Source organism: Etheostoma spectabile, chromosome 17 (genome assembly GCF_008692095.1).
Source record: "Etheostoma spectabile isolate EspeVRDwgs_2016 chromosome 17, UIUC_Espe_1.0, whole genome shotgun sequence".
NCBI lineage: Eukaryota > Metazoa > Chordata > Actinopteri > Perciformes > Percidae > Etheostoma > Etheostoma spectabile.
Genome location: NC_045749.1, coordinates 12972025 through 12994525, shown reverse-complemented (window position 1 = coordinate 12994525; position 22501 = coordinate 12972025). Strand labels below are relative to the sequence as shown.

At 37.7% G+C, this 22501-nt stretch overlaps 1 protein-coding gene across 1 annotated transcript in view; it reads right to left on the bottom strand.

The window, feature by feature from the left end:
• Nucleotides 1–1779: 1779 nt before the first annotated feature.
• Nucleotides 1780–22501, bottom strand: part of hpse2 (heparanase 2) — a 56314-nt gene continuing 35592 nt past the window's right edge. Inside the window, exons 6-12 of the mRNA XM_032541695.1 lie at nucleotides 19385–19432; nucleotides 13685–13778; nucleotides 12636–12742; nucleotides 12281–12395; nucleotides 8769–8914; nucleotides 6460–6606; nucleotides 1780–3731 (exon numbers count right to left, since the gene is read on the bottom strand). Coding sequence (XP_032397586.1) covers nucleotides 3569–3731; nucleotides 6460–6606; nucleotides 8769–8914; nucleotides 12281–12395; nucleotides 12636–12742; nucleotides 13685–13778; nucleotides 19385–19432 — 820 coding nt within the window. The 3' untranslated portion in view covers nucleotides 1780–3568. The remainder of the gene's footprint in view (nucleotides 3732–6459; nucleotides 6607–8768; nucleotides 8915–12280; nucleotides 12396–12635; nucleotides 12743–13684; nucleotides 13779–19384; nucleotides 19433–22501) is intronic.

Genomic DNA, 22501 nt, shown 5'->3' with positions numbered 1-22501 from the left:
TACAGAATAAACATCATGAAATCCTCAGTGTATGCTAACAGGGCAAGGGGGCCTTGCATGTCTCAAAATGGATCACCGAGTGTAAACAGAGAAAGGCAGGCCTGGGTAACAGTTACCTCCACTAAGGAGGCACTGTCACGCAGAAGTGGCCAGACACGGCGCAGTCCACCTCAATCACAACACAACTAGATTTTGTCAGAGGAAGTGATGCTCAGCAGTTGTTATCACAAGGAACAGGTTTGTATGAACCAAAGTTTGCCAAACAAAACCATTTCTATGGATTGGTTTGATAAGATCCTGGTCTAAATGTCAAGGAGTTCACTAAGGCCTTATTGATTGATATCACCTCGGTCAGTTATTACTTACAGGTCAAATACTCAATTTACTCAACAAACATACTTTAGATTTTAGTAAGCTATAGTTTCAAACTAAGTATTTAATTATTTTTTTCCCTGGCACAAATTACATTTTTCTTGTATGTATCAAGCTAGTAGCTGATCTATGAACATTTTAAACTAACACTGACAACCGAGTTCAAGCAGTTTTATTGAGGAAGTGCAGCCCAATTCATGTTCTTTCTGTACATAAGCACGCCTGCTCTCTCACTCTCGGTTTTTCCAGGTTTGCGTGTGCTTTAAAAACAAAGCATGCGTGCACATTGATCTAAATGTGCACATATGAATGGCCTTCATGGTATAATGAATAAGATTTTTTCTCTTCACAAGAACCCAGATTAAACGGACCAGGTGTTAACAAGTCTGGTTTGATTCTTGATGTGTCAACAATGTTGGCCTGTTTAAAATGAACCACATGTGAAATGAGACTGTTCCTGAGGTTAATTTCCGAGACCAAACATTTCTACTACCTACATAAAAGCAAAAAGCCCATTTCCCATGAATGGAAATGAAAACAAAATATAATTAAAAGGTACAGGCTTTGGATCACAACTCTTGAAAGGCTGCCATCTTTATTGACTCACTGTCATGAAACTTCAGTTCAAGCCTCGCAATTTTCACATATAATGCTTGTCTCGGAGAAAGTGAATAATTGTTTAGTCAAAAGGCAGACAACAACCTTCATCTCCCTTCTACATGATTTTACCAAGCAGATCCCAGTTGTCTATGCATCAGGAGACACTGAGCCAGGTCTGGCCCAGGTTCAGTCTGTCTGGGCGCAAAAGCTGAGGTCTGGAGGTTTAACCCCATCCTGGATTCATGTTTCCCATCAGCAGCTGTCTCACGCAGTGACAAGACAGCACTCTTCTCACTACAAAGACTTGCTCCAGCTGCTTCCACATCTGGGTCTACAGAGTGTAACAGTTTGTGTATATGAGAGTGAGTGCACGAACAACGGTGACTTTAATACTGTGGTACCTTTGTTTAAAGATGCTGCTAGAATCTGGCAGTTTTTATTTATAGGTTTCTGCAGAGGGTAAATCTGCTTTTCTTTGTGCTCCCGTGCTGGTGTATATCATATCTTCTCATCTCTTTGGTTTTTTTTTCTTCTCCTTAAGACCATGTGCTTCTGCAGATCCCTGTTATAGCCTGAGAACTGCTGGGGAGTCTGGCTGGAATGCTCGATGTTAATTCACTTGACTGTTTATACAGAAGTATCCTCTCTTGCAACATAGTGCGTTTACAAGCAAAGTTTAATATTGTCTGATGAGTTAACAAACTACATAGGAAAGCATTCCTTGTTTTAGTGCAGATTGCGCCATGAGGAATTTGTCATTTTGACTCAAGCTCATACAAACAAATGCAACGTTTTATGTTTTATTTGTAGGTGTTTATTATGTAAACTTTTTTTTAGGAAAAAATAATATATAGGCACACTTTACATATTAAAATAATGCTCTCCAAAAGAAATATGAACATCTCTACATTAACTATGAACACATTCAGAGGACAAATATTTATATTTAACATGTTCAGCCAATGAACCTGCTCCTGCTTATCTTAAACCAAGTAAGAGAGTAAAAATGTTATCAATGTGCTTATGCATGTGGTTTAGTCTAAAGAATAACAAGCCAATCTTTAAATAAGATGGTTAAATAAAAAAATAAATGCAAAACATGGGTTATGAACTATAAACCATCTTCTGCACCTATGACATATGCATCTTAACAGAAACCCTGTTTTTCAGTACAAATGAATTAGATTTTCTTTTAGATTTGGGGCTTTAGTACTCACATAACAGAGTCTTTTATAATAAAAATATAAAGACAAAGTAAAGTACTTAATCATATAAATTAGATGTATTCTGTATGTAAGTAAAAATATGTTTAAATCACTTATTTTTGTCACTCTTTTTTATGTACAATACATTATCTAATTATATATGACAGTAAATCTGTACAAAATTATGTAAAATATATGTATATTTAGTAAAAAAAAACCCTAGCAGCATAAGAAGATTATAAAACGTGAGATCACACTGAAGATAGTGGGAAAGCTTCAAACACACCTGAAAAAAATTGTATTTTTGAATAGAAAACAAACCCTAGATTTTGTGTGGATGCAGGCTGCATGTGAGGACAGATGTAACAGATGGGTTCACATTGATCTTCAGCTATGCATAACTGCAACACAACACTAGAGACACATACTGGTGATTGTATTCTGCAACAGCAGGAAAGCAACGATACACACAACATACAGAAACAGCCTTTAAAAGTAACAGATTTTCCCTTTAAGCCGCTTAATATGGCAAGGGGAGAAATGTATACTTTCAGAAAAAAAAAACTGGACAGACACATCAGTAGCTTTATCAATAAAACACGACCATGCGCGCGTACGCACGGACACACGCGCACACACACACGCCCACACACACACTCACACACACGCACACAGAAACACACGCACGTACAAGCCCACGCACATACACAGAACTTGGCTAGTCCAGACATGACCTTAAACACACCACTGTATTTTTCTCTTTGTGGAAAGGATCAAGTCAAAGTGAAGTTGACTTGTGTATGCTTCAGAAACGCGGCCTGTTCAGAGTTTTCTCTCAGTATTAGAACTGAAGATTAGAAAAAAAAAGGAAAACTCTTGGCAGACACCGAGATAACAAACTCTTAGGTTGTACAATCCAAGAGAAGAACATATAGCTTAATCAAGTCAAAGAATGTGGACGATTATATTGTATAACTTAATACAAACCTTCAAGACAATCACGTTCCATACAAGTCTTTAAGCATATGAGGAGTTGCTGGTGAAAATGATTGAAAAGTGATCAGTGCAGCCCTTTTTATGTGTCTTGGGTAAGTCTTTGTTGGACTAAAGAAGACAATAAGGGTAGGGCCAGGTTTTAATTGTAATTTAAATACCACCATTAAAATAAAGGTTGAAGAGCTTACGTTAAACTAGAGGATTGCACTGTATTTAAGCCAAGTGTCTATTCTACTGAAGGGGTTTGTGTCTTAAGCAAGACACAAAAATCCTAACAAAGTGGTATTCTGACATCCCAGTGAAGAGCCACAGTTTTTTAAGCTTTGGGTCAAACTGGAAGAGGGTTTGTAGAGCTCTGAGCTTCACTCCAATAGCTCAGGGATGGCAGTTCAACGTTATCTTCGACAGGCGTATGCGTTAATGTTTTTGATGACATAAAATCCTATGGTCATGGGTGGCATCGCTATTGTTCTTCCAGCCCTCAATGTCTTAGGCTTCAACTCTGGGAATTTCTCATTGTCCACCATTAACAGCTTCTCCCCATTCAGCTGGACATATCTGCAGAGGGAGGATACAGGAAACACAGACTGCATTAGCTCAGCTAGACACGGCTTACTTCACCTGCCTTCTGACACATAAATCTGGTTGTTGTAGAAAATTGTGAAATAAAGATGAAAATGCAGTTCATCACTTCATCAACAAAAGACAGCAAAATGCATCTCGAGTCACCTAGTTGAATTTGAACACATGGGGGTGCTGTTGTTACAAAATTGCAATCTTACAACTCCACAGTAGTACAATCTGACTTCTTGCACAGTGAAAAAGTTTGGAGTCAACTGCACTGAAATAGTACATTTTAAAGACTTAAAGCAATGGAAATATTCTTCTTCAGCATCAATCACTACTACTACTCCACTACTACTACTCTTTAAATTATAGAGCTACAAAAACAATTTTAGTCACTATTGTATTCTAATAGGATATTTGAAATACAGTTTTCCAATACAACTTGTTCAAAATATTATTTTGATATCATTTAATTTGTCATGTTTTTTTAAATTAACACAGGTTGCTATAATACGGTACAACAATAACATTTCAGAGTGTTAAAGTAAAGTAAATTGGATTATTGCAAAACTAAAGATGGGGGGGATTAACTTTCTTTGCATAACATAATGAGTTGCAACATCATACCTGTTTATTGTAGAGGCTAGTACCATTGACTCCTTTTTCTTTCTATTAATTCCTAGCATGGCATCAAAAACATTCAGTAATAATTTTACCATAAGAAAACGTTTAGAATATGACATATTGTTGAAGAGTAGCTATTACACAATGGATTATAGGTTGAATGTTATAGTATTTATCATAAACAGATTGTACATTAACCAGAATATCAAACTTTAAAAATACAGCAGAAAAATATTTTAAAAAAACAACGTTGTGCAGTCAGCTTGAGTAGCAGTCTCCTATTTTTTAAGTATTGTTATAATGTAACAACGTAATATGTAATGTAATAAATCGTGTTCTGAAAATAAATTATTTCCTCATACTGCATTATCACCTTTAACACACAACTCTGTGCTGATAGTATTATAATGTAAAGTTCACTAAAATGTATGGATAACGGCAAATGGTCTGGATATTTTTACGTGAAACTCAAATTCAATTCAATAAAATACATAATTTTCTCAGTAAGGAGAAATTTTGAATTGCACTGAGTTGCTCAAAGTTTTCCTTGAACATGCATGGACCTGAATACTTGGCCATCGTTAAAAAGTCCCTCTACCCAGACAAATTTATAGACATCTGGTATTGCTAAATTCTTCATAAAAGTCTCCCTGCGCTGCCGGTGGTAAAGGAAAGCACTTAAAGCCTGAAAAAGGCCCATCGTTAGGTTTCTCTCCTATTAATTGCCTTGCAATCCTGTTTTAACACCTAAAACATCCTCCATCATTATGCTGTTATTGAAGGATCATGCCTGAACCTCTATTAAGACTGCATCTCGGATCGTATAACACACACACACACACACACACACACTCACACACACACACACACACACACACACACACACACACACACACACACACACACACACACACACAACACACACAGTTCCCGTCATTAGACTGTTATTCCAGTATTTGAGGCTTAAGTCTGAGTCACAATAACAGGCCATAGGCTTAAAGGAGAGAGGAAGAGACTGAAAGTATAACCATATTTTTTTTTTATCTTATGGCAATGGGACTAATATTATCTTGATATATGAAGTGAAATTTAGCATAGTAAAAATTGTGAACTGTTGAAATTGCTTAATAATGAAAGGCAATAAAAAAATCAATTTTGTAAAATATCTGCCACAGGCTATAAAAACACATTCAATCAAAAGGGCGTAAACACACTGGAACTCTGTGAATGACTCTGGGCTCAAGCAATGTTTTCTTTTTATACTAAATTGGAAAATTTCAGTTGCAAGAAAGCAGTGCAATATCATGCCAGTAAAAATTAATAGTTAGCCTCAATGTTCTTCATTGAGGAAAAAAAAAAAGGGTTCATTTTTTATTTTATTTCTGTATTATTTTTTATGTTGCCTTAAACTATCTATAGACAGGAAGAGGTTATTGCATGTGAGCACATTTTTGCGTGTTTTGTGGTGTGTATTCACACAACATGCCGACTAAGTTATTATCATTATGCAGCTCAACAAAACCACTTTTGTCTCAGAATGTATTCACGGCAGCGTTGAAGCGTTGTTGGTCAGTTTTAAAAACCTTGTAAAGGCAAAAAAAAAATCAAATTGAAACCCTACAAAGCTTTTCATAAAATTCTCATTATCCCTATCCCTGATTTTAAACCTTTCACACCTTTGCAAAAAGATTAACTTTTAGAAAACTGCTTAAATCAAAGTTTTCGTCACTAGAGAAAAAATCTTAAGTGTGTTATTAATATATAGAAAAGCAAAGACAGGACTAGAAGACTTTATTTTGTTGCCCATCTTGACCGTGACTCCCTGGCAGAAGAGATATTGTATCTCAAAGGGACCTTTATGGTTAAATAAAGGATAAATAAAATAGAAAAATAAAAGGACTTGTACGGCTTTTTTGATAACCTGGGTCTCTCACAAGTCCGTTTGTCACGTTCGATCAGTGCAGATGAATGGAACGGGATGCTCTACAAGAGGATCCATTGTTGTTTGGATGGAAAACAATTCTTCAATGCTGGTGTGCGTGTATATGTACATACATCATGTATGTATGTGTATGAGACAGAGAGTGATACTAACTTGGCTCTGAGTCCGTCAGTGCCGTAGGGTTGCAGAAGGTACTGATGGACGGTATTGTTCCGTAATGTCCCCGCCAACTTGATTTTCTTTCGCGACCGATGCAGGTTGATGATGTAGATTGTTATGGACCCTCTCACATAGTTATGACTGGTGCCGTAAAGAAAATGATGAACATTACATTATTTTCATTTATCATGAGATAAGACAATCAGGAAGAAAAAATGCTCTTCTCCACATCTGTTAATAGGGAAGCATTATATATTGCATTGCCATGTTAAATAAAATTCTCTATAATTAAAGTTGACTACAAAGAGAAGAAAGCCTTTGATATTTGTATCACATACAGTAAGATAATCAGACCACAACTCCTTGATCTAATCTGGATCAAAAGGCGCACTGAAAAATAATAAAGTTAGATGAAGCATGCTCAAGAATAGAATTCTATTAGGCAGTAAGCTATAATCTATATTTAGTATCAACCATAATAAACCAGATTTCATTTTTAAAGCCTTTAAATCATCCCTTAAATGGCTATCTAATGGAAAAAACCTGCTGCTCTTGTACAGTGTCCAATATTAAAACCTTTCGCTGTACAGCCCAGGGTCATGTGTAGGGTGTGAATACGACAGGCAACACTTCTTGAGTTACACGGACAACAGCGTTCGAGTCCCTCTCCTGAGAGCAAAGCACTTGGGACACAACTTGATATGGATACTGGCCAGAGGTAAATAACTAAGTGAGACAGATAAGACAAACATGAGAAAATCTAATAAGGGCCATGCTATAAGGAGAAAGACAACACAGCTGTAGTGAATACCACATGTTGGCCCTGGTGTTTAGGGTCAGGTCTGGTAGACATCTCTCCCGGTTACCACCTCCAAATTCTCATATCTTTAAAGAAATCTTGGTTTTTGGTTTAATGTTTATTTTTGTTCTTTTGAGCCATTCATTTCATCAACCCTTCAATATTTAACACATTTACATAGAGAAATAAAGTAGTGTACCGTTGATGGGAACACTGTGTGTCTGGCTCTCTGATAAATTCTTGCAGCCGTGTTTCTGAGAAACATGGACCATGGCTCTGAGTGACAGATCAGATGGTTAGATGGAGGGAGAGATAATGACCTCTCAGTCCTTTCAAATGATGAGGTTCCTAGCGATCCAAACCCGGGAACATAAACATGTGTTGATGCTGTTTGATGTTGAAGAATCGCTGGAAAGTGAAAAAAATTACATGCAAACCACTAAAAGGGTTAAAAGGGCAGGGAAAATCAAATATCTAATCTGCAAAGACTTTTCAAACCCCTGACTGCCTGAGCACATTTACAGTCGTTGCTGTCTTACACAGTACAGTCAAACAACTGAGATTACAACGGGTCATCCAATGAAAGGCTGACTGTGTAAAACCACAAAGTGGCAGAAATAATGGTAGCTGAAACTTCTGGATTTAGGAGGGACTGCTTTAGTGCTTCACTGTCTGATCGTAAGAGTCCATGGTTGATTAGTGTGCATGCGATGTGCATCTCTTTACTCACAAATTCCCCATACATACCAGGTGAGTATCCTTTTTGAAAAGTATTTCAAATATTTGCATGGATGTCATCAGGCTTCATGTGTGTGTTAGTTATGACACTCCTGCCTAGTTATCAACCATCTATCTGTGCAACACTCCACTATTTTTCTAAGAGATGTTCCACCTGTAAACGAGCCCTGTGTAGAGTAAGGCCGTAAGTTTAGCCTGGTGCTGACAGCCACTGGCCTGGGTTAAATGATAACCTTGAACAGGCCATGGTGGCACTCTTTATCTCCTCCCGGCACAGAACGCCTTATTGTCCCTCCTCCTCCCCCTGGAATACCCCCCTCAAGCCAATCCGAGATGGGATAAAGGCCTAGCACACCTTTCAGCGGCCCTTTGACGGCAGGGAGACAGAACCCACACACCTGATAAGTGATACCCGTTACGTTTTAAAGGCTCTGAGCTGTGAATGAGCGGGTGTCTGCGGTCTGCTTATTTATGGGAAGCCGAATGGGCTGGCTGGGGATTTGGTTCTTCCCCACCAGACACTGAGCCTCAGGTGTTTGCAGGAGGACACATGAAAAACCACAGCAGTCTGTTTTCCATCTAAATCTTTAAGGACATTGAAGTATTACTACACATCGCTGAAAGGTTGACAGGTTGTGTGCTTTGTCCTCTTCCAGCTTGAAATGACCAAAAAAAGACTACATAAATAGCTCACAGTATTTAATGTGTAGTCTTGTTTAAGTACAGGTTACAAACTAATCCAAGGAGGTTAAGCTGTAGCACGTACTTGTAGTAACTGGTACAGTGGGCGTAGATACGTAGTTTGTCTCGTATCACTCGTCCTGGTTGAGGCTTCCTCTGCAGTCCAGCAACCTGCACAGCTAAAACCCTTGGACCAACCAGACGCTTGAAGACCAGAGAGAACCAGTAATCCTGTAAGGGAAACACAATCTCGCGCACACACACACACACACACACACACACACACACACACACAAAGTTTAGCATCATAATGCTCAGGAAATGATTGACAGGGTGTTGCTGTTTTAAGATACAATGTAAAAGCAGGCATATGTGAAAAGGAAGTTTCAAAGACCTGATCTGACCGACAGCAGGGAAACAGTTTAAAAGCATTGCTGACTCCACTGTAGTTTAACGTGAGGATAAATCTAACGTGAGGATTTTTATTGAAAGAGATCATTATCAAAGCAATGTTGGATTCTGGATTCCCATGAAAGAAAATATTGCTAAAATCTCCATTTTGTTTCTTCAGCCATGAAATGTCCTGGTGACTGTAGAATAAGTTTCACAATCTGTGAGAATTGAGCATGTGCAGGCAAAGCACATGCTGTGACATGGTGAAACAAAAGAGTTAAAATGTCAGCACTTTATACTTGACACTTAGTTGCAGCCGATTGGCCCATGTAACATGCTACGTTCTAACAACCACTGACCTGTTTAGAATTGACAGGTCTTAAATATGACATTTAAAAAAATATTACGCTCCATCATGAATTGCTGTTTTTTATGATTTTTGTTGAGTGGTCCACCATACTGTGTATCACTATATAGACTAAACAGACTCAACACCTCTCCAAGAGACCCAGAACAACATGTGTTCCTCAGGAAGTTCCCATGCAATCCTGCATATGGCAACATTTAAGGGCTTCTTTTTTCCATGCAGGCTTTAACTTAATTTGCTGCCAAGGCATCGAAGAAGCAGAGCACAGTATGGAACTGTATAGTGTTGGCCAAAACTTAGGGATGGAAGGTTGTATGAATGTATGGCCAGAACTATGATCTATGCTTATTACATGGTGTATATAAAACAAAGAACAGTTCTGGAGTTTTTTTTGATTTGTGCAAGATGGCCGCAGTGATGCTATTCACTTGCTTTGTGTTTAAATTTCAAAACTCAAGTAAAAGCAACCATCAATAAATGATATATGTAAAACTATGGCTATATTAAAATTTCTGGGTGGGGGGGGGTTAATCAGCTGAGGTCCAAAATCCTCAGCAGTCTGATTGCCTGCCTGTTTTCCTTTCTAATTGTCTGTCTCCCTGTCAGGCTCGCCCTGCCTTTTTTGCCCCCAACTCTCCAGATAGACAGACATCAATTAGGGGGAACAACTACAGTGCTAAAACAGTCTCATAATTATTTGCAACTTGTAAAACAATGTTATAAAACCACTGTTTTAGCACCATAAACAGCCATCACTTTGAGATCCAATCAAAATACCATATATGTAGACCAGGAACCAGAGAGAAAGACAGGCAGGCACAAGCTAACTAGTGGACTAAAGGATTCAAGAAAAGTAAAAACACACAATCAAACCTTATCAGCATAGTTATAATAGAACAAGAAGAAGAATAAAATGAACCTTTAGTGTTTCGTTAAATAGGGCAAATGAGAATCAGATTGTCTGGTTAAAACCATGTTAATCTCTGAGAGCAAAGTGTGAGGTCATACTATTACAATGCATTTAGTAAAGAATTAACCATCTTTAGAAAGATTTAATTGGGGTTAACAGTTGTAAAAAATTAAGAGAAAAACATATCCAGGAAAAGGTACTAATAGTAATACAAGTAGGCTATATACCCACATTATGCAGAGTCATGATGGTTTGCAAGTTGGAGCGTTCAACATGGGGAGAAGGGACTGTTAGAGAAAGACTAAATTGTAAGCCTACTGCCTCATCTCGCTGGTTTGTATCTGAGATTTATGTGAGGGCAAAACATAAACGGTATTCACCAGAAATATTTTCTCTCTTCAGAGCATTTAAAGGGCAATCTTTCCAGACAGAATCAATATGCCTTTGCCTACTGGCAGACACTAAATACGAACATTTTCAGCATTTCTCAAAGAATAAATTTTACTTCACTTTAGGAGTTTACAACCTCAGAGACAACAGGTTGTGCCATTGTGCAGAGTGTAAACAAAACAAAACTGAGAAAAAAGAGAGGATGATTGAAATAGCAGAGTTAAGTAAAAGGGAAGGGATAACTGTGGAAAAGGTGAAGTGGTTGAGTCATTCAGTGGGCAGGGTTTTAACTGGATTCTACCAATGAGGGACTCATCTGACAGGGGAAAAGGGCCAGGTCATAAATTTTCCAACAGAGGACAGGGTGACCCTGCAGTGAATTCTCTCAGCAGGTAGGCTGGTGCAGCCTTTAGACATCCAGCCATGTTAAAAGCATTGTGATCCTAGCAGGAAACCCTCATTCCCAGAAAAATAATGGAAAAGAAGAGGGAAGAAAAATGAAGGCCATCTCGATTGTTTAATAACTTATAGTTGAAGTGAGGCAGAAGAAAGTGCATGTTGGCTAGAGGGAACCAATGAGGGATTTAGTGAAAAACGTTTGTCAGATTTTGTAGAAGTGATTAGGTCATGAGCCCAATAACAACAGCAGTTAAAATGATTCTTGGGATTGCATGGACTTGCAAATACTCGAGAATAAAACAATCTTGAATAATAAACAAATGTTTGATTCAATCTTATGTTTTATTGTAGAAACAATGATTTAGTGTTCATCCCCTTAATGTAAGGCTCTCTCCCCTGCTCTGCCTCAGCTTAATATAAACCCTTTTTACGAACTTAATAAATCTTTTTTTATGAACTTGGCTTATAGTAGTATTTTATAACTCCTTTACACTACTAATTTATTTTTTCCCTCAGGAAAATGAGATCAGTTTAACACTAAGTCGAGACCTGAAAGACCCTTAAAAAAAAAAGACCTAATCACCTCAAAAGAAGGCCTCCAACACATCTATCTTATTAAACTTATTTCCCCCATTCTGTCACTGCATGATTCCAACCAAACCACGGAGGAACTTGGAATGGGGCAGTTTTATTTCACACAGTGTTGCAGGCTTTTTTTTTTTTTTTTTTTTTTTTAAACATGCCTGTGTATCAGCATCTCAGGTTGCAGATCTGTCACCGGCCGACTGTCCCGCACAGAGAAGCACACAGTTGTGATGGGGGTAGAGGGAAGCAGTGACACTGTCCTGAGCTACTGACAAAGGGCTAAGGTTACATGGCATTTCGCCCCCGCGACTAAGCACTCATCACCACTAAATGCCTTTCATCTCACCTAATAGCTCCCACGGGAAAGAGCAAGAGGTGCAATCGAGGCACTGGGTCTGGTACAGAAAAGGTCCAGAGCGTAACAGGACTGCTCAGGTCAGACGTTATTATGATGATGAAGGGTGAAGGGTGAATTGAGGCCCGGACAATTAGAACAAATTCTATTCTATCTATGCCATTCTAATCATTGTTGAACTGAAATTGAGAGACTCACAGGTAAAGGGTTAAAGTTCTGGTCCACAAGGTGTGTGTATCCATAGTCAAAGAATGAGTGACGCAAGACAACATCAATCCCCTGCACAGCAGCCATTCCCAGCGCATTCACCCACCTGGAATACAAATGAATGCACACACACAAACACACACACACACACACACACACAAACATACACGCACACACATTAGGAATGCAACAGCAGATGCCTTTGATTGTAAAAATGCATTGGGAATAATTACTTTTTTTTATCTTGTGCAGCTGGTTTCCGTTCATTATTATCAAAAGGTATCATCATCTACAGAACACACCATAGTGGTTTCTTAAGCAGCTACATCGTGATAACAGTACTCACAGAAAGCCGGCAGCGTATGTGTCAGAGAGATTACTGATGCCTCCTGCCCAAGCCGGTCCTAGTCCACCTAGCCACACCTTCTTCCCAGGAGTATGTGTGTTCACAACCTGTATTGAGAGTGAAATCATCAAAATCCACATGGGAATTAACTTTGTGAAAGCTCCAATTAAAATTTACTTTTGTGTCTTTTAATCAATGCATCATTTTCATTAAAATGATGAATTTAAGGACCATTACAATAGGATCATACATTTTTTATACAAGTAAACCATATAAATTGGTGCTGAGGAGCTATTCTGTGTTTTACTAAATCCTTTTTTTGGTACTGACTGAATTTTATTGACTCCGCAAGCTGATGAAAAGTCATTAGAGCTGGCAACAAACAACTTTCCAATATGCAAATAGACACAGAAACATAAAGATGCACACAGAATAATAATGTTCAGGAAATGTTAAACACAAAAACCTGATCTGACTTCAACTGAGTGATACTGCACCGAATGATCCCACTCAATTACATTTCATTCAATGTTTTAAATTTTGTTCTTAGGAATGATTGCTTCTTTTTCCCTGAGGCACTTTGGCACTGTTCATCTCTTACAACTCAGCAAGTCAACCACAGCAGCTAGTGTTGATAATATTACTTCATAGTGGACACAACCATTTTGCCCTGAGGGTTCACTCTTGCGGTTAGCACATGTGGCTTTATCATCACAAATGCTAGATGCATGACTTGGCAAACTCAAAAAAATGCAAATATAACTCATGATTAAAATTGGTTGTTTCTTCATATCCTCCCTTGAGGTGGTGTCAATGACCTGAGATAAGACCTCTGAAATATAAACCAGACATTAATCAAATTTTGTATCTACAGTACAGCTCTGACCCATGGTTTGCATCGAGCAGCCGCATCAGAAGTAGTTGATGTGAATATATATATATATATATACATATATATATATATATATAGTGTGTGTAATTTACATAAATCAACTGAGATTATTTATAGTAGAAGTCAAATTCTAGGACTTTAAGGGACACTAAGGTACCTTGGTGACTTTAGTGATCTGCTCTGTCAGCGTGTCCAACAGACGAGTTTTTAGGAAATCCTCCACTTTGTTCACCCTGCCATCCATGTAATAACTGTAATGGGAATGGAAGGAAACTGCTGTGAGAGAAACACTCTGTACTGTGCAACAAACATCATTATCGTCACATTATTACAGCCCAGATGGTGAAAAATAAACTAAAATTTACAAGCTTCATTTTGATTCTCCATCTAAAACCCACCTCTGTTTGATTTTGAATAAGTTAAATTGAAAATGATCTCCATATTCTAGGTCATTAAAAAAAAGGTTGACAGTAGGCAATCCTGACGCCATCTACTATTATCACTTTGGTAAATAAAATGTTATTATATAATATAACAGCATATCACACTACCAGGCAAGTCAATGGCCCGTTAACTGTAAAACAACAACTTATTATGGAATGCAGTTTTTTTTTAAATGAGTGAGTATGATAAGTATGATTTTATTGGTCTCATACGTAGTACAAAATACATAATTTCACTTCAACAGCTATGATAAACATGTCCTGACATATTCCATTTTATGTTAGCATACTGAAAATCCAATTCTATGTGGGAATTGGAAGCCCTGAGATGTCAGACTATCTAACAATGCAGACATCCTTGTGTGTGTGAGAGATAAAGACAAATCAAGATGGTAATTTATTGGGAGAGGAACAGCTCATGTGGGCAGAGAAAAAGCCTCTCCAAGAGAGCACACACCCCACTTGTGTTTCAGGTACCATAAAACACATCTTACATCCTATTTGCAATGCAGAAGAAAGGAGAAAACTGTTGAGTCTTAAAACTGCAATGTGTCTTAAAACAAATTAATTAATCAATCAGTCAGTTCATTATTTAGATGCCTCTCCTAGGTGAAGTTATTTATGATAATTTTTTTATGGTAAGTACAAACATAACAACTCATTAACACTCAGAAAAATGTCAGCAACATATTAATAAGAACACACAACACTGTTAAAATGTGTTAACAGTTACAAGTGTACTAATAAAGCAATTTGATTTTAAGTTTTAGCTGAACCTCATGATCAGGTAAATAAAGATCATAAAATGTTGAAACAGGCTTTTTTACTCTCAATAGTCTGGCTTTACCATTTTGCTGAACCAACCTATCTTAACCTAGACTACTACACTAAATTTTTTTTTTTTTTGCGGACAGCAGCAAGATTCCTGCTAACTTCATTGGAGTAAATACTGAATGCTGAGAATGGATCCTCCCATCCTCCCTGTGAATATCCAGCCCTGTAGGGTGATTCTCAAATTATGTTTGCAAATGTTAAACCCAGTATTGTCATATAGGGGTAACAACACTGGCCTATTAGACCGTAGCATTTTGCTGCTTTTAATGTGAAAACAGAAAACAATTACAAGCATGAGAGTTCATGACTCATGTAGAGGCATTATCTTGCACAGAACTCAACCAAATGTGTTTACATGAGAACAAGTAATTGCTCAAATCTTTCAATCATCTTGCATTCATTGGTATTATTTTTACAGCACCAAGATAAAATAAAATAACAAAAACAGATGCAACACCTTAATGAGAGTTAGAAAAGCTGTGACCCATTCCGAAGCAGATCTCCCTTCATATTCTTCTGAAGCAACAAATGTTATTAATCAAATAAGTGCACGATCAGCTCAGCCAAATCCTGCTTAAGGCTGCAAATGTTTTGTTCCAATTTAATTTATTTTTTCCTAAACCCACAACACTCCAAGAAAACTATGATAGGCAATTTACAAAAAAGTTCAACAAATTAAATGGGGTGCACTAATTTGTGAATAAGGATAGTAGACAAGGAGACCATATATTCATAAGAACTACAGCATCAAAAGATTCCAAAACAAAGGTCAAACCTATTTTACGTAAATCTGTTTTAAAATGTCTGATCTGTCAAGAAAACTGCTGAGAACAGAGCTGAATTTTATTCATGTCGGTTAAAGCAGTGTTGCAATCTGAGCTTAACCTCGTTGACAATTTCGTCACTGTGTTGGAAGGGTCCCAAGCTCCTGGCCTCAAACTGTAAACAACGCATGAATTAAGTCATGGCTTTACACAAATTATTTGGTTATCCTGTCATCTTTCCAGATAGCTCACAATAGCTCTTCAGTCCAAATCCCGGAGAAAGAAATTCCAGTTCATATATGGAAACAGAATAACAACAAGTTATTACAGTCATATTTTGCACTACAAATCGGAATTTTGGCTGTTCTATAAAACCATAACGTTACAGGCCAGATTTGCTTTCTTTACTTAAGTTTAGTGGTTCAATAGAGCAAAAACCCCATAAGAAAATTAAAGAAAACAGTTTAAGTATGTTGACTAGGATTGAGGGGATCATAGCTTGGTATTCATAAAATTGCCCAAGTCCAAGCTCCTAAAACAGAACCAAGAGCTTTTCCTTGGTTCATCCAAAATTTGAGATGATAGGTTAGCTGCCAGCCTGACCACAATTTAATGAAGTGCAAAACTGTGTCCAGTTGTTTTCGGACAAAGATCCACTTGGTCAGCTTATTTTACACAGCTCTCATTGTGCCAGCACAGCATCAAAGACAGCTCACTGACAAAACTATCTAGCACCCTGTTAACACATAAAAATTGTACAGAACTATACACTACAGAAGAAATAGATATGATCACATGTCAAACAGGGACACACGACAACAGAGATGCAAAAGTATAAATACCAGTAACGGAAGGAAACTCAACTGAAACTTCAAGGCCTACATTTGAAATTTCCCTAGAGTATATTTACAGTGAAATCTGCTAAAGTTTTAAAAGTAAAGAAGGATAATGGTTCTATTCACACTAATGTTGCTTGAACTAATGATCACAGAGGACTTGGTCTTAACTGTTTGGTGGCAGTCGCACATCTTCTCCAAACCTAGTGCCTTGTGTGTCAGACATGTCTTGGTTATGTCACGCTGCGTATTTTAGTGTCACAAAGTGTTTGTTTCCTGGTTATTAATGTTAACATCCTCTGCATGGATTAATCTACCCTATTCTGTATACAGAACAAAAACAACTAGTACTACTGTAGAGCTGTAGTAGAGTTAAATGGGAATATTTAAGTAAAGCATGTGTAATCCTCTATAACAGTTTACTTGTAATAACATCAAGTGTCAAAGAATGGCCATCAGGTGTAGCAAGAGATTTGTGGTGATTGGAGAAGTCGCAAAGTCAGAAGATGAGAAGATAATGTGTTCCTTGATGTGGACCAGCAGGTTATCATGAAATCAATCATGACATAACAGTTTAAGGATATGTAGCTTCCCTCAGGAATGCCACCAGTGAATTTACAGTCCCACTGTGAATTTTCACACTGGAAAGATCACAAATCTTTAACACATCTTTTTTCTCCCCTCAGCTGTAAATAACCACCGCACCATGCTGTCTAGGCAGTACCACAGTCATTGCTGACTATGAAAAAGACATATGTGGGTATAATGTGTCATACTGGCCCAGTTTGAAACTGACTTACTTTGAGGCCCCAGTGCTTAGTACAAAAAGTGTTCATTTTCTAAAGCAAGGGTCATTAAGTCGTACCTTTCATCCCTTCATTATTAACGAGTTTAGGAGGGCGCTTTTGCTTGCTTGTTTCACACTCAGATGTTCACACCACTAATACCCCAGTGCTGGAACAATTAGGGCTCACATTAATGGTGCTGCTCAGGGGCATCTAAACAGCTAATCGTAAATTTGTCTTCACTTTTCTTGCTCATATTTTCACAGCTAGAACTGGCAGCCATCTGGTCACACACTTTTGACTGATTCTCACCATGCAGCAGCCCGTTATGTAAGGCATAACATGTTCAATAAGTTAAGGTTAGAGGGTGTGGGTGTTATAGTTGGGTGTTTGATTAAAGAATCTGTCAACTACCTTACACATATTTTTTCACTTGCATCTAATGGTATCCAATCATACAGAGTTGTGGTTTTACTTGCACAGGTTGGAGATGTTCATCTGAGATTTAGAGGGCCAATAAATGTCTGTAAAAAGTTAAAAAGAGTAGTTGAAATAGGTCATTCTGGACCAAACAGGTGGATAATGTTGACAATATTACCAAATAGTTAAAGAATTGACATTTAAAAAAAATTCAACAGACACATCTTTCACAATGTTAGACACAATGTCCTGGTTTACCTGGATAATCCACATGACACAGAGCCAACGGTTCAAAGTGAGGTCTATGAAGTATCCAGAGTATGTGGTGAGCGCACCACAAATTAAACAAAAAAAATCACAGAGTTGATATCTCATATCCTGAGCAAATTAAATCAAAACAGTCTGCACAGCATGGATACAGACCACTTGAGGTAAGCCTAAGTGAGAAATGAACTCATTAACTTATGTAACACATATCTGGGTAAAGGTTAAAGTGCTCTGAAAAGAACAGAAAAAAATGAATTTGTGTATCCAGAAAACCATGTAAACATCATTGGGAAAATGGGCACATTCTTTCTATGAAATGAAAAGAAACCTAGAATAGCAGAAAGATGGAAAAAGAGACAGAAAGAGAATGACTACAGATAATAATCATGTTTTGTTGGTGAATCCAAAAAGCAGTTACTGAGACAAGATGCTGCAAAATGTCAAACTACAGTACAGTGTTGTGAAAAAAATGTCATAACATAAGCGAAACCACAAAATGTTTCGTGATCTGGGGGTACAGAACTATTTCACTACATAACCAACATGTATCATCACCACAAGCTCCAACAGACGATGTTTGACCTTCAGCAACAGGCAGACACACACTCACTAACAAATCCATATGATTCTCTAAACCTGTTGGTAGTGAACAGTGCGTTTCCAACCGACTACGCTTGATTCAAAACAACTTGAGCCAGCTGCAGTGGAGTAAAACCTGTGTCGTAGACGTGTTAATGAGCGGTCTCCACGTTTATACGTTTGGCTTCTTTTGTAGAGGTCAGAGTTGCTGTCACGCAGGCTGGTTAGAGTGGAATCTGGATCTCTAGTGTAAAACGGGCTAATTGACAGGGCAAATGCGCCAGAGCATATGGTTTGATTTTAACAGTGTGGGTGGTGTTTTTCTAAGCCTTACTGACAGCCCTGTCTCCTTCCGTTTCTTCTAATTTCTCCTAATTAGACCTGACCTTCACCTTAATGACCACTCACTCAGTCACACACACACAGGGTTTGTCTGAGCATACAGTGGATGTCTTTTTGTGCAAGTTTAACATATGTTTGTAAAGAGACTCTGCTAAAACGTGGCGGAAGAGATCAAACCATTGATATACCCGTATGCATTCCTACAGGATGTGCAATAGACAAATGTGACAGGTGTTACTAATTTAACACACACACACACACACACACACACACACACACACACACACACACACAGGCTTGTTCCTGTTTTTCCATTCACAGGATAGACAGAGTTCTCCACATTATGCAACAGTCTCTCTCAGTAACAGTGTAATTAATGGTTAATAACGGCTGCTGCACACACACACACACACACACACACACACACACTGTGGGGATAAAGGTAAAAAAACACAACCTGGCCAACGCTGTTTAAGCTATGGTTAGTTAAGTGAGTAGTCTACTGTTTTAAATGGCTTGAGGGATTTTCTACGGACAATACAATAATAATAAAATAATAAAATAGAAAAAAGGGGTAAAATACCTACTGTTGCCACGTAACTGCATCTACAACAGAGCCAGCATTCTTCATGAACCTAGAACACAGAAAAATAGTTATCTTTACCTGAGTGCCACCTTTTCTTCAAACATAATGTATTATTACATTATTATAACATTTATTTTTACAGTTATGGGCATTCATTTTATTACATTTTACCCACCAACTTAACTGCCAATACCTGGGGATGTGGTATTGTAAGAACCTTGCTAATACAGGCCGGCAGACAAGATTTAACACAGGTTGTCAACCTATGCTAGTATGCCCCAAAATTATTTGGAAAGTGCAAGCAAAGGTAAATTCACCAGAAATGTAAAATTAAATTTTAACTGTATGGTAGCTTCATGTTGAACCAGGAAGTGAATATTCATTTAGTTTATGGCGAGCAAAATAACTCTCTTGATATGTACAGTATAGTAACTGGATTGATTTGTAGTGTTAATTCTATTAAGTGAAGTTGTATCACTTCAAGTGTTTTAGGTAAGATGGTAAATCAGTTTAAATCTCTACTAGATTTGTAAAACAGTAAACAGTCCTAAAAGTGTTTTCTGCAGCTTGCTTTCAGTCAGCTAAATAATAAGTCCTGTCCACAAACACAAACTCAACATATACACAGTCCCTCCTGTTGTCTGCTTTCTTCTTCCTGAGCGTTTGCATCTGTGTGTGTGTGTGTGTGTGTTTCCTAGTCCACCTGACCCACATCTCTCCATATTTGGGGGTAACAGCTTGTCAGACATGCCCAAATGTGTGTCTCTAAACTTTCACAGCTCTGGCTTGTTTAGTCTGTCCAGCTCTGATATTTGGACTGTTGAGCAGCTCAGTGTCTAATTCATCTTATTTCTTGAGAGCAGCAGAGTAGTTGGGCTGTCAAACACAAGAGCCACCCCTCGTAACAGTGTCAAACACACAAGAATCACCCCGTCATTAAATGTGTCACCCGTGACCTGCGGATACTCCAGCTCTCTCCTCTTCATCCTCTCACTCCTCCTCTTCTCACCACTTATCTTCTGCATCCTCCCTTTCCTTTGAGTCCACTGCTCATCAATCAGTCTGAACTGTACAGTACACATACACACATTGACACACACAAACACACCACTTTTTTTTCCCTGAGTAAATTTGATCTGTCAGTACTCGATTAAAAAACAGCAGTACTTAATGGTTTCACTGATGTAAGTAGCTCAAGCACATAGAGGAGGGAGACCCATATCACATTTTTCTTTCTCCTCTGTCTTCCAACTACCTGTCAAAATGTGTGTGGTTGCAGAGAGGAGCTGGAGAGAGATTCAGGCTGAGATATACTGAGATATTAAACTGTTCCTACGTATGTATTTGCACATGCACTTGCAAACACGCACACACACACACACACACAATTTTAGCACACATTATTTTAACTTTATGGACTCTATTTTGGTTCAAAGGAATGCTGTTTCCCATTTATTTAACAATTCCAGTTAAAGCCAGAGCTGTATATTTCACCTCTTTCACTTCTACTTGTCTTGGTACCTGTGTTACAGTAAAAGAAATCTCTGGTGACAGACAAATAGAGAATTAATTGCAGCCACTCAGAACAGAAAGTTGACCTCATCTGTCTACCCTAAAATCGTAAAATGTATAGCAGTGTTTCATCAATATTTATTCAACTATGGCTCAGAGCAAATCCATATTTGCATATTTATCAAAATGAGGCATTTCATCTTTAAATTGACTTATTTGGTTATGCCCCCTCTAGCATTTAAAAATACTGTATATACTGTATGTTATACATTGTTTACAACTCATTATAATGTAAGTCAATATAGGGACATTTTTTAAATGTTCATTAGTATAAAATAATGTCTACAATTGTTCTATATTGTCATTAATATTCTCTTTACAGGTGCCCAAAGTAGAAGTTACCTACAAGTAGTGTGTGAAAAATACTGCTACATATATGCTACATTTGAGAGTTAAAGTAAAATGTTACCTCTTGATAAAGATACAATTCTAAACACAAGTTTGATGTTCTTTATAGTATTGAGGTATTTTGTTATTTAGGAATCTAAGGTCTTCATAAGGTCACACTTTATTTGGAATGTGTGTATACCAGTGTGTTTATTATACAGGGCCACTGATGCATCCATTTTAGTCAAGTTTGTTTCCATTTCAAAAGACAAAAAAGCTCAGAAAGGCTTAACTTTTTTGGAAGTGATGAATATGTTTAAGAGATGCAGTCAACAGAACTGAGAAAAGCATTTTTGCCTGAAAGGGGTTTAACAAACTAAGGCAGTGACTAAGTAACATGCCAAAGTAGCCTGCATATCTACATTCAATGTCTGGTAAACACTTAATCTGAGGGTTGTGGTTAGATTTAATATGATCAGGGTAGAATAAGGGGTTGTGTTACATGCAGCCAATTTTGGGTCCCTCACTTGATTGTCCATCAATAATGGACTGTCCAAATTAAACATTTTCAACAAATGTTTTTTTGTTGGCAATGTTTGTGTATTGTTTGCTTTCTGTGTTTTATTTTCCAAAAACACACAACATGACGTGAATACAATGTTTGTTGGCAGGAGACTAATCTCTCGAACGCCTTGAAAGCATGAACAAGAAACTACCTTATCAATCGAGGAAATAACATAACTTTATCAAAGCAAAGTTATCAGTACAGCAAGTTTAATGTTTAATGTATAAAGTTGGTTTGCATGACCTGAATGAAATCAGCCCAGAAGATAAGAAAATAATTTAATAAACTAAACAATAAAGAATTACTGATTAATCAAGCAGAAAATAAAGCTACCTACAGTACATACATGCCTTTTTTCTGCAGTAAAGGTATGACTATAAAGTATGATTTTACAAGGGGACAGGTTGCAGTTGAGAGAGGGCAGTTAGATAAGCCATCAGAGACCGAAGCTGGTGGAGCTTCTGGATAAAACCAGCAGGTGGGACATTGCGCCGTCACGTTATCAATCAGATGACACTTTATTTAGGTTGACATGGTATAACTGGAGCTGAGACACTGAAACCTGCAGAATGGAAATCCATAAACATTGAACACTACCTAAATGTGTGTGTGTGTGTGTGTGTATGTGTGTGTGTGTGTGTGTGTGTGTGTGTG